The sequence below is a fragment of the Wyeomyia smithii genome, chromosome 3, assembly GCF_029784165.1.
Source record: "Wyeomyia smithii strain HCP4-BCI-WySm-NY-G18 chromosome 3, ASM2978416v1, whole genome shotgun sequence".
NCBI classification, from domain to species: domain Eukaryota; kingdom Metazoa; phylum Arthropoda; class Insecta; order Diptera; family Culicidae; genus Wyeomyia; species Wyeomyia smithii.
The window spans coordinates 211,643,891-211,654,768 of record NC_073696.1 but is presented as its reverse complement, the minus strand read 5'-3'; the positions used below and the strand labels follow the sequence as shown (position 1 = coordinate 211,654,768).

At 40.7% G+C, this 10,878-nt stretch overlaps 2 protein-coding genes across 2 annotated transcripts; both read left to right on the top strand.

Moving 5' to 3' along the window:
* Window positions 1–5,660: 5,660 nt before the first annotated feature.
* LOC129729342 (splicing factor ESS-2 homolog) lies at window positions 5,661–7,388 on the top strand. Its single transcript, XM_055687857.1, has 3 exons — window positions 5,661–5,880; window positions 5,956–6,109; window positions 6,165–7,388. The coding sequence occupies exons 1-3, from the start codon at window positions 5,746–5,748 to the stop codon at window positions 7,328–7,330; spliced, it is 1,455 nt and encodes a 484-aa protein (XP_055543832.1). The 5' UTR covers window positions 5,661–5,745; the 3' UTR covers window positions 7,331–7,388.
* Window positions 7,389–9,148: 1,760 nt separating this feature from the next.
* Window positions 9,149–10,605, top strand: LOC129731615 (uncharacterized). The gene is made up of 2 exons (XM_055691736.1): window positions 9,149–9,806; window positions 9,995–10,605. Exons 1-2 carry the CDS (start codon window positions 9,481–9,483, stop codon window positions 10,434–10,436), a joined length of 768 nt encoding a protein of 255 aa, XP_055547711.1. The 5' UTR covers window positions 9,149–9,480; the 3' UTR covers window positions 10,437–10,605.
* Window positions 10,606–10,878: the final 273 nt, after the last annotated feature.

The following is a 10,878-nucleotide window of genomic DNA, read 5'->3' as shown; positions in this document are numbered from 1 at the left end:
CTGCAATTAGTAAAATAGATGCATTACTCACATATATAGTCATCCAAACGGCTCAAAGTTACCAAATTATAACTTTTTATATTGGTGTTCATCAGACGAAAGCTACGAGAATGTTTCGAGTTCGTTGAAGTGTGTAATACGTTTCAAAATAAAAAAGTAGGAGGGTGGTATTCAAGACACGACCGCATGACGTTGACTACCGTATTCTTATAAAAAAAAAATCCATTGAAGCAAATAGTAGAGGGAATTGCAACGCTTCTTTTACAAAACTTCTGTAACAAAATTTCGAAGCACCAAAAGGTACCAGTTGCCGATCATTCTCGTTTACTGGTTAGTCCGTCCAGAATTCCAGCCATTTTAGTATTTTGCAGTAGCTATTTATTACTAACAGCCACCAGCATCACGGGTGAAACCGGCACGAGATGACCGGTACTATTTTGTTTTTCCTCCTTTCAGCTGCTAACACCGAGCGTCCGTATGTATCCGGTACGGTTTATTAATGAAACTGATGGGGTGAAATGTTCGAACAATACGTTTTATACCAAGGCTTCGTCAGATAATTAGAAAGAAGGCGGGGCTACATAGATGATGGAATGGTAGAGACAAATGTTTCTTGAAAGCTGCGCCGGCCGCTGTCGTAATATTAACACCAACACAAACATGCATTTTTGCAAGGTTTTTTCCGCTAGCAGCAGCATTTGGTAAAACAGAAAATTCAATTAGCCGCTTCTGTACCAAAATTTCGAGGCAACAAAAGGTGCCAGTTGCCGATTATAGCTTCCTGGTTAGTCCGTCCAGAATTCCAGCCATTTAAGTGTTTTGCAGTAGCCATTTACTACTTAAGCCACCAGCATAACGGGTGAAACCGGCACGAGATGACCGGTACTATTTTGTATTTCCTCCTTTCAGCTGCTATAACCTGGCGTCCGCATGTCACTGGTGCGGTTTTGGAATCAGAATGATGGGGCGCCGGCCGCTGTCGTAAAATTAACACCAACAAAAAGATGCATATTTGCAAGGTTTTTTCCGCTAGCAGCAGCATTTTGTAATAAAACAGAAAATTCAATTAGCCGCTTCTGTAACAAAATTTCGAGGCACCAAAAGGGGCCAGGTGCCGAATTAATCCATGTTTTTGGTCAGTCCGTCCAGAATTCTTTCAAGATAGCGTCCGTATGTAGCCGGTACGGTTTAGTAATGAAACTGATGGGGTGAAATGTTCGAACGGTACGTTTTATACCAAGGCTTCGTCAGATAAATTAAAAGAGGGATGGGCTACATAAATGATGGAATGGAAGAGACAAATGTTTCTTGAAAGCTGCGCCGGCCGCTGTCATAATATTAACACCAACACAAACATGCATTTTTGCAAGGTTTTTTTCCGCTAGCAGCAGCATTTGGTAAAACAGAAAATTCAATTTGCCGCTTCTGTAACAAAATTTAGAGGCACCAAAAGGTGCCAGTTGCCGATTACATTGTTGTTTTCTGGTTAATCTACTAAGAGCCACCAGCATAACGGGTGAAACCGGCACGAGATGACCGGTACTATTTTGTATTTCCTCCTTTCAGCTGCTATCACCTAGCGTCCGCATGTCACTGGTGCGGTTTTGGAATCAGAATGATGGGGCGCCGGCCGCTGTCGTAAAATTAACACCAACAAAAAGATGCATATTTGCAAGGTTTTTTCCGCTAGCAGCAGCATTTTGTAATAAAACAGAAAATTCAATTAGCCGCTTCTGTAACAAAATTTCGAGGCACCAAAAGGGGCCAGGTGCCGAATATATCCATGTTTTTGGTCAGTCCGTCCAGAATTCTTTCAAGATAGCGTCCGTATGTAGCCGGTACGGTTTAGTAATGAAACTGATGGGGTGAAATGTTCGAACGGTACGTTTTATACCAAGGCTTCGTCAGATAAATTAAAAGAGGGATGGGCTACATAAATGATGGAATGGAAGAGACAAATGTTTCTTGAAAGCTGCGCCGGCCGCTGTCATAATATTAACACCAACACAAACATGCATTTTTGCAAGGTTTTTTCCGCTAGCAGCAGCATTTGGTAAAACAGAAAATTCAATTTGCCGCTTCTGTAACAAAATTTAGAGGCACCAAAAGGTGCCAGTTGCCGATTACATTGTTGTTTTCTGGTTAATCTACTAAGAGCCACCAGCATAACGGGTGAAACCGGCACGAGATGACCGGTACTATTTTGTATTTTCTCCTTTCAGCTGCTATCACCTAGCGTCCGCATGTCACTGGTGCGGTTTTGGAATCAGAATGATGGGGCGCCGGCCGCTGTCGTAAAATTAACACCAACAAAAAGATGCATATTTGCAAGGTTTTTTCCGCTAGCAGCAGCATTTTGTAATAAAACAGAAAATTCAATTAGCCGCTTCTGTAACAAAATTTCGAGGCACCAAAAGGGGCCAGGTGCCGAATATATCCATGTTTTTGGTCAGTCCGTCCAGAATTCTTTCAAGATAGCGTCCGTATGTAGCCGGTACGGTTTAGTAATGAAACTGATGGGGTGAAATGTTCGAACGGTACGTTTTATACCAAGGCTTCGTCAGATAAATTAAAAGAGGGATGGGCTACATAAATGATGGAATGGAAGAGACAAATGTTTCTTGAAAGCTGCGCCGGCCGCTGTCATAATATTAACACCAACACAAACATGCATTTTTGCAAGGTTTTTTCCGCTAGCAGCATCATTTGGTAAAACAGAAAATTCAATTTGCCGCTTCTGTAACAAAATTTAGAGGCACCAAAAGGTGCCAGTTGCCGATTATAGTTTCCTGGTTAGTCCGTCCAGAATTCCAGCCATTTAAGTGTTTTGCAGTAGCCATTTACTACTAAAGTCACCAGCATTACGGGTGAAACCGGCACGAGATGACCGGTACTATTTTGTATTTCCTCCTTTCAGCTGCTATCACCTAGCGTCCGCGTGTCACTGGTGCGGTTTTGGAATCAGGATGATGGGGCGCCGGCCGCTGTCGTAAAATTAACACCAACAAAAAGATGCATATTTGCAAGGTTTTTTCCGCTAGCAGCAGCATTTTGTAATAAAACAGAAAATTCAATTAGCCGCTTCTGTAACAAAATTTCGAGGCACCAAAAGGGGCCAGGTGCCGAATATATCCATGTTTTTGGTCAGTCCGTCCAGAATTCTTTCAAGATAGCGTCCGTATGTAGCCGGTACGGTTTAGTAATGAAACTGATGGGGTGAAATGTTCGAACGGTACGTTTTATACCAAGGCTTCGTCAGATAAATTAAAAGAGGGATGGGCTACATAAATGATGGAATGGAAGAGACAAATGTTTCTTGAAAGCTGCGCCGGCCGCTGTCATAATATTAACACCAACACAAACATGCATTTTTGCAAGGTTTTTTCCGCTAGCAGCAGCATTTGGTAAAACAGAAAATTCAATTTGCCGCTTCTGTAACAAAATTTAGAGGCACCAAAAGGTGCCAGTTGCCGATTACATTGTTGTTTTCTGGTTAATCTACTAAGAGCCACCAGCATAACGGGTGAAACCGGCACGAGATGACCGGTACTATTTTGTATTTCCTCCTTTCAGCTGCTATCACCTAGCGTCCGCATGTCACTGGTGCGGTTTTGGAATCAGAATGATGGGGCGCCGGCCGCTGTCGTAAAATTAACACCAACAAAAAGATGCATATTTGCAAGGTTTTTTCCGCTAGCAGCAGCATTTTGTAATAAAACAGAAAATTCAATTAGCCGCTTCTGTAACAAAATTTCGAGGCACCAAAAGGGGCCAGGTGCCGAATATATCCATGTTTTTGGTCAGTCCGTCCAGAATTCTTTCAAGATAGCGTCCGTATGTAGCCGGTACGGTTTAGTAATGAAACTGATGGGGTGAAATGTTCGAACGGTACGTTTTATACCAAGGCTTCGTCAGATAAATTAAAAGAGGGATGGGCTACATAAATGATGGAATGGAAGAGACAAATGTTTCTTGAAAGCTGCGCCGGCCGCTGTCATAATATTAACACCAACACAAACATGCATTTTTGCAAGGTTTTTTCCGCTAGCAGCATCATTTGGTAAAACAGAAAATTCAATTTGCCGCTTCTGTAACAAAATTTAGAGGCACCAAAAGGTGCCAGTTGCCGATTACATTGTTGTTTTCTGGTTAATCTACTAAGAGCCACCAGCATAACGGGTGAAACCGGCACGAGATGACCGGTACTATTTTGTATTTCCTCCTTTCAGCTGCTATCACCTAGCGTCCGCATGTCACTGGTGCGGTTTTGGAATCAGAATGATGGGGCGCCGGCCGCTGTCGTAAATTAACACCAACAAAAAGATGCATATTTGCAAGGTTTTTTCCGCTAGCAGCAGCATTTTGTAATAAAACAGAAAATTCAATCAGCCGCTTCTGTAACAAAATTTCGAGGCACCAAAAGGGGCCAGGTGCCGAATATATCCATGTTTTTGGTCAGTCCGTCCAGAATTCTTTCAAGATAGCGTCCGTATGTAGCCGGTACGGTTTAGTAATGAAACTGATGGGGTGAAATGTTCGAACGGTACGTTTTATACCAAGGCTTCGTCAGATAAATTAAAAGAGGGATGGGCTACATAAATGATGGAATGGAAGAGACAAATGTTTCTTGAAAGCTGCGCCGGCCGCTGTCATAATATTAACACCAACACAAACATGCATTTTTGCAAGGTTTTTTCCGCTAGCAGCATCATTTGGTAAAACAGAAAATTCAATTAGCCGCTTCTGTACCAAAATTTCGAGGCACCAAAAGGTGCCAGTTGCCGATTATAGTTTCCTGGTTAGTCCGTCCAGAATTCCAGCCATTTAAGTGTTTTGCAGTAGCCATTTACTACTAAAGCCACCAGCATTACGGGTGAAACCGGCACGAGATGACCGGTACTATTTTGTATTTCCTCCTTTCAGCTGCTATCACCTAGCGTCCGCATGTCACTGGTGCGGTTTTGGAATCAGAATGATGGGGCGCCGGCCGCTGTCGTAAAATTAACACCAACAAAAAGATGCATATTTGCAAGGTTTTTTCCGCTAGCAGCAGCATAAACATCGGAAACAGAAAGTGACAACAACAATAACAACAAAGTCAGATCGATTGTATCCGTTAGTGTCGACTGTGCTTGGGAAGAGAGGTAGTGATTGGCTGCGCGGTATGATTTAGACAATCGATATTAATTACCAATTTTTCAATAGTGTATCTCAAACAATAGTTTGTTTTTGTTACATAAATTTAACCGTAAAAGAATTTCTGATCGATTGATGCCAAAACCTCGAAAACCTGATTATAGATGACTGCAAAATAAGCGCTCAAAACCTGACCACTTTTCTCTGGTTTCCCTGGTTGAATTACTAGATTTTTAAATTCAGGGGCCTAACTTCGATATAGACGTTAGTCAACGTCAAAAAAATCAGAATACAGTGTGCAACAAATACACACGCAAACACACATACATCGTTTCCAATGTAATTTCAAACTGAAAAGATCCAATACTAGCGAATGTACCCTAATCACGCTGCACTCGTGGTCACGCTGCATTCTGCCAGTGAGTAATAGATGGCAGCAAAATCCAACACTGGGCCTTTCGCTAGCGCCGTACTAGAGCATAAAACGGTGACGTCATAACTCATCTGTTCAACTGTCAAAAATTTCAGATCAAAACAAACTGCATACAACGTAGTGAGAACTTAGCATCAAAATTTACCAGCTGGATCCAATCGAAACTATTTACAAAAATGTCTAAACCAGGAGAAAAGGCATTGCAGGCGATGTTGGAAATGGATAAAGCGGTCACTGTGTTTAAGAAACCTGCTATTCCCAAAACCGTAAAACAGAAGAAAGTCATCCTTACCGAGGAAAATTACTTAGAGGTACTTTACCTATAACAAATAAATATGCACAAGAACTGTGAATGTTACTAAATTCTATGATGTTTTCTTCAACAGGAAATGAGTAAAATTATACAGAGAGATTTTTTCCCGGATCTTCAAAAGTTGAAGGCACAAAATGAGTACCTTGATGCACTGGCAAGTAATGACATTGTGAAATTAAGGCAAATATTTTCGAAATATAATTCTAAATCTCCACTTCCCAGAGAACGTAAGTGATAACGTTACGAGAGCATATAAATACCTAATTTTACCCCATTTTACAGCAAGTCCCGCTACCTTTGAAACTCCACTACCGAGCGCATCATTGAACGCTGAAGAGCTCCCTTCCATTAGATCTAACGCCAGTACCAGCTCCAGCAAAAGCAGTAAATCACTGGCTGACAAGCATTCGTTAGATAGCTTTCTCCAGAACTATACGAGTGAGGACAACGACAGTTTTCAGGAAATCATAGAAGCAGCCGATCGGAAAATGAGGCAGAAATTTTCGGTCCTGTATGCAGCGGAAGGCAGTAGCAAAGAAAGCTTAATGAATAGCTTAGCCTTACCCAGTATAGAGACACAGTTCGAAAATAAGCAAAAACTTAAGGAGCTGGACATGTGGACATACAGAAATAAAAATTTCATAATGTATATTCCTGACGGCGTCGAATTGACCCGAGCAGAGGAGATCGAGCTGGCCGATAAGAAACAAGAAATCGTACACAATAATACTCGACTTGAAGCTAATCCATTCAACGAGCAGGAAAGCAAACAAGCTATTACAGAAGCAGCTCGCAGTCAAGCAAAGTGCCTTCCCGAAAAGATAGGTGTTGATGGAAAGCTGATAGAAGCATCACTAACACCAGCTGTGCGGGGTTTTAGTTTTGTCAAAAGTCCCTCTCCATGCCCAGGTGTTACGGACAGTCCGCTCTTTACATGGGGTGAAATTGAAGGAACTCCATTCCGCTTGGATGCCGGAGATACGCCACTTCATCCAGCCTCCTCAGGACCATCGTTTCGTATTGCAGAAACGTCTAAACGAGAAGCTTTGGGATTGCAACTAGCAGAAAAGGCAGCTGAAAAATCACGCTCGAAAAAAGCTAAAGCAATTGGAGCGGCTCGCCGAAATATTGCGTCGCCTATGATTCGCAACACATTTGACCGTCTAGCTAGCATGTTCCCGGCGGCACGCAGACTTGCATCCAACAAACTCGGGCTTATAAATAGTCCCAGTCCACTGCGTTCGCCGACAGCCGGTAATAGTTCGCTTAAAACTCCGTTCTTAAGCTGGAAAGCAAGACCCACGCCTTCTCCAACAGCTATTGTAAGAAGAAAGACTCCACTGATTGCAGCATCCACTAGCAGTGCGACGGAATCGGTAGTGTTGACTGATAATCTGCTAGACATTCCTTCTACCGCTAAACGTCCGAAGGCTGCGGATTTCTTTTAATTTTAGAGTCTTTATTGAATATCTACAAGTAAATACATAGATATTTATTTACAACCAAGTGAGAAGCTTACTACCTAACAACATGTTTAAATTCTTATATTAAAAATTCTATCTGAAGAGGCCCTCATCATAAGGGAGTGCGATTGTAGTAAAAATAGTCAGAGATCAGAGCTAAAAGCTTTTTTGGACTATGTAGTCCAAAACTGTCTGCTGCTATTGATCAAGGGAAGTTATTAAACTACAAAATATCGAAGATATATATATCTATATATCTTATAAGATAAGGGAGGGTAATTTTGGCAGTGATTAAAATAGAAACTCAGGGGTTAGGAACAACCTACGGAGCTGATTGTATGTAGCTTCTTCTCATCTCAATGTACCATACTGCAAAAATTAGTTTCGTAGGTTGTTCCTAACCCTCGAGATTCTATTATAATTAGTGCCGAAAATATCCTCCCTTACCCCTTACCTTGCTTTCAAAGGCCTGAGTTTATAGACAATTTTATTAGACATGATGCGTTGACACACAGCGCAGAGAAATAAGGGCAACGTAAAACAAAACTGTCGTAAAATCAAACAAATATTTTGAATAATCAAATTGTCGTAAGATTTTTGTCTCTACAATGATCAAAGAGTTGCAAAATCTCAAAAAGCAATTCGCAATCATTTTCGCTTCTCAGTGTTTTTGACAGCCGAGTTTAAAAAACAGCCAAGTTTGTTGGTATTGTTTGGTTAAAAAATAATTGCTGGTTAGCCTTAGGCCCTTGTCATGCTGAGTGCGGCGCGGCGCGAACTGCGTCTTTTCTCATGGTGAGAAATAATATTTATCAGTAATGAAAATTCACGCGCGTCAAAACAGATCCCGAACTTTTTCGTCGCAGTTCGCGCCGCGCCGCACTCGTCATAACAAAAGCCTTATAGTTTTTTAACAGTCGCATTTATTGAAACAACACATTCAAATGCAATACACTGGGGTCTTTTTTTACGCGGGTTATTTTTATGCGGTTTTTTTATACGCGACTTTTTTAAGCGATTTTTTACAATAGGTTACGCGGATTATTTTAACGCGGTTTTTTGAAATAACGCGGATTATTTTTACGCGATTTGGAAGATTATTTTTACGCGGTATTGAATAAGTTTAGTATAAGTGAATCCAATAAAGTAAAAATCAATCGTATGGCTCATGGCAATAAGATATTCTGTTTTATTAATCTAAATAATGCATATTTTTAATATATTTGCTGTTATTATCAAAAAATAGGCAATTTCCGTTAATTCGGGAAGAAGGAACAAAAATACATCAATAATTGTACAACGATACGAGTCAGGGTCGTTGCGATTTACTTCCATTTAAGAAACGAAAGCTTAAACATGTAGCAAAATTATTATAAAAAAGTTATTGTCACGTTCTTCAATGAATTTTCATTTTAGAAGCCCTACAAAACTCATTTTGTGTGTTTCGTTACCATTTTTATATCATTTTTCACGTTTATATTTACTTACGTGCCATTATTTTTAATCGGATCTTATTATCGAAAGGAGTTTTTTTACGCGATTTTTAAAAATTACGCGGTTTTTTTATACGCGGATGTTTTCAACGCGGTACAACCAACCGCGTAAAAAAGACCCCAGTGTATAACAATAAACAAATCAAAATAAATTCCCCTTTTAATCATATATCAAATTGATTTATGAAAAACATTCAACAACCAAAACAAATATCGATACACGGTCATTCAGGCAAGAATTTCTTAAGAAAAAGTTCATAAGCTGAAGCCTTCAGTTGACGGGTTGTCGAATATCTGTTGAGCGGCACCAAGAAAACTGCCAGGTGAATTACCTCTTTTATCGGATATATATTTTTTTTACTTGAACTACAAACAACAACAATCCGTGCTGCTATGTGACAAAACCATCAGCGGTCCATTGCGCAACTAATTATAGAGACCTGAACCAATGGCAAACTTAGCACGTTATGTGTTGAACAACCTTGTTTGAACCAAATTCTACAGCTAATCTGAAGAAGCGAAACTATTTGCTAGTATAAAGTCTTTAACATAGTGTCGCCGCGTGATCATTTCTGTGAGAGTTTACGGTCGAATGCAAATCGCGTTCCGGGAAGTGGAAAATTATCTTTTTACTCTAGTAGAATGAAGCTAGGGCTGATAGTGATATGCAGCCTGATGCTGCTGGTAATCGTTGGTGCTTCCGCGATAAAGTGTCCGCATGGCAACAAAAATGAATGTGAATGCGTACAGAAGGTCCTAAGGGCATCAACTGTTCCACCATTTGCTTTCTGCAAGATGAAAGTTTGCGAAGAAACGTACCCAGTGGAATTTCAACCGATAAAGGATGTATGTTCGTGTATCGACTTAGCTTCCGTAAGGCCTGAGAGGCCACCGAAAGATGAAAAACCTCTTTTCGCGCCAGATATCTCGTGCGAGTGTGGATTTAAAGATAGTCATCAACTGCCGAAGTAAGCACAGTGTACACTGATCAACAGCGATTGTAAATGATAAAAGAAACGAACTGAAAATTTAGAGTGCTTAGTGTACCTAGTGTAATTCTCTTATCACTGGATTTAATTTGTTGAGTTTTAATCTGTATTTTGAAAACTGCTGAACTCAGAAATATTAAAAAAATATTTTTCCTTCATGCCCATAGAAAATACTTCGCCGATCCGGTCAGTCAGCATCTGGCCAACATGGCCGCTAGGAAGAAGCAAGTGTCAGTATCGGAGGCCGATCTGCATTTTCAGGGACACGCCATTAAAGTGAAACCGCTAGCGAAACCTCCACCGAACGTCATGGAAGAACGTTTACACAAGTTTAATGGCCAGGTGATCGAACTGAAGCCTTCGCGTAAGAACCGTATCTATCAGCCCGTATCGTCCGAAGAAGAAGAATTTCCCTGTAACCCCAAGCAGCAAACCTATGGGGATATTTGCTACGACAAAGTGAGCGATCCGACGCCCATGTTTGAGCAGATAAAACCGTGCGATAGTCCGTGCGAACTGTGCGAGGACAACAAACCTCATAACGAGTCTGATGATTACGATGAGGACGACGAGGATGACGAGGATGACGAGGAGGATTACTCAAATTAATGCAAAGCGTACAGATCATGATCTGTAAAATAGAAGACTGAAGTTCCGAATTTAGTAGCCCTAAGTTGACGAAACGAAATAGTACTGACTTGATTCTGTAAAAAGCGGTTTATTATTTACTGCGAAAGCAACACTCAGGACTTCAGTTCAATACTCACTTGAGCAATGTAACTCTATTGAACTAAAATTAGTGACTAGTGAGTGAGGTATGTGAATGATGACCGAACCAGGCAATACAATTTTTGCTTGGAAAATAAAAGTCTTACAAATGATTATTAAGTCTGAAATTATTTTTGGATTCTGAATGATAGGCAAAAAATCCGAGGTTTTCTGGTGGTAAAAGGAAATAGTTAATCCGCCACAAACAAGGATTTTTATTATCATTGCTAATGTAAAACCGCTGCACTGCCGTGAGATGACAAAGTGACGTAAGTGCCACTTT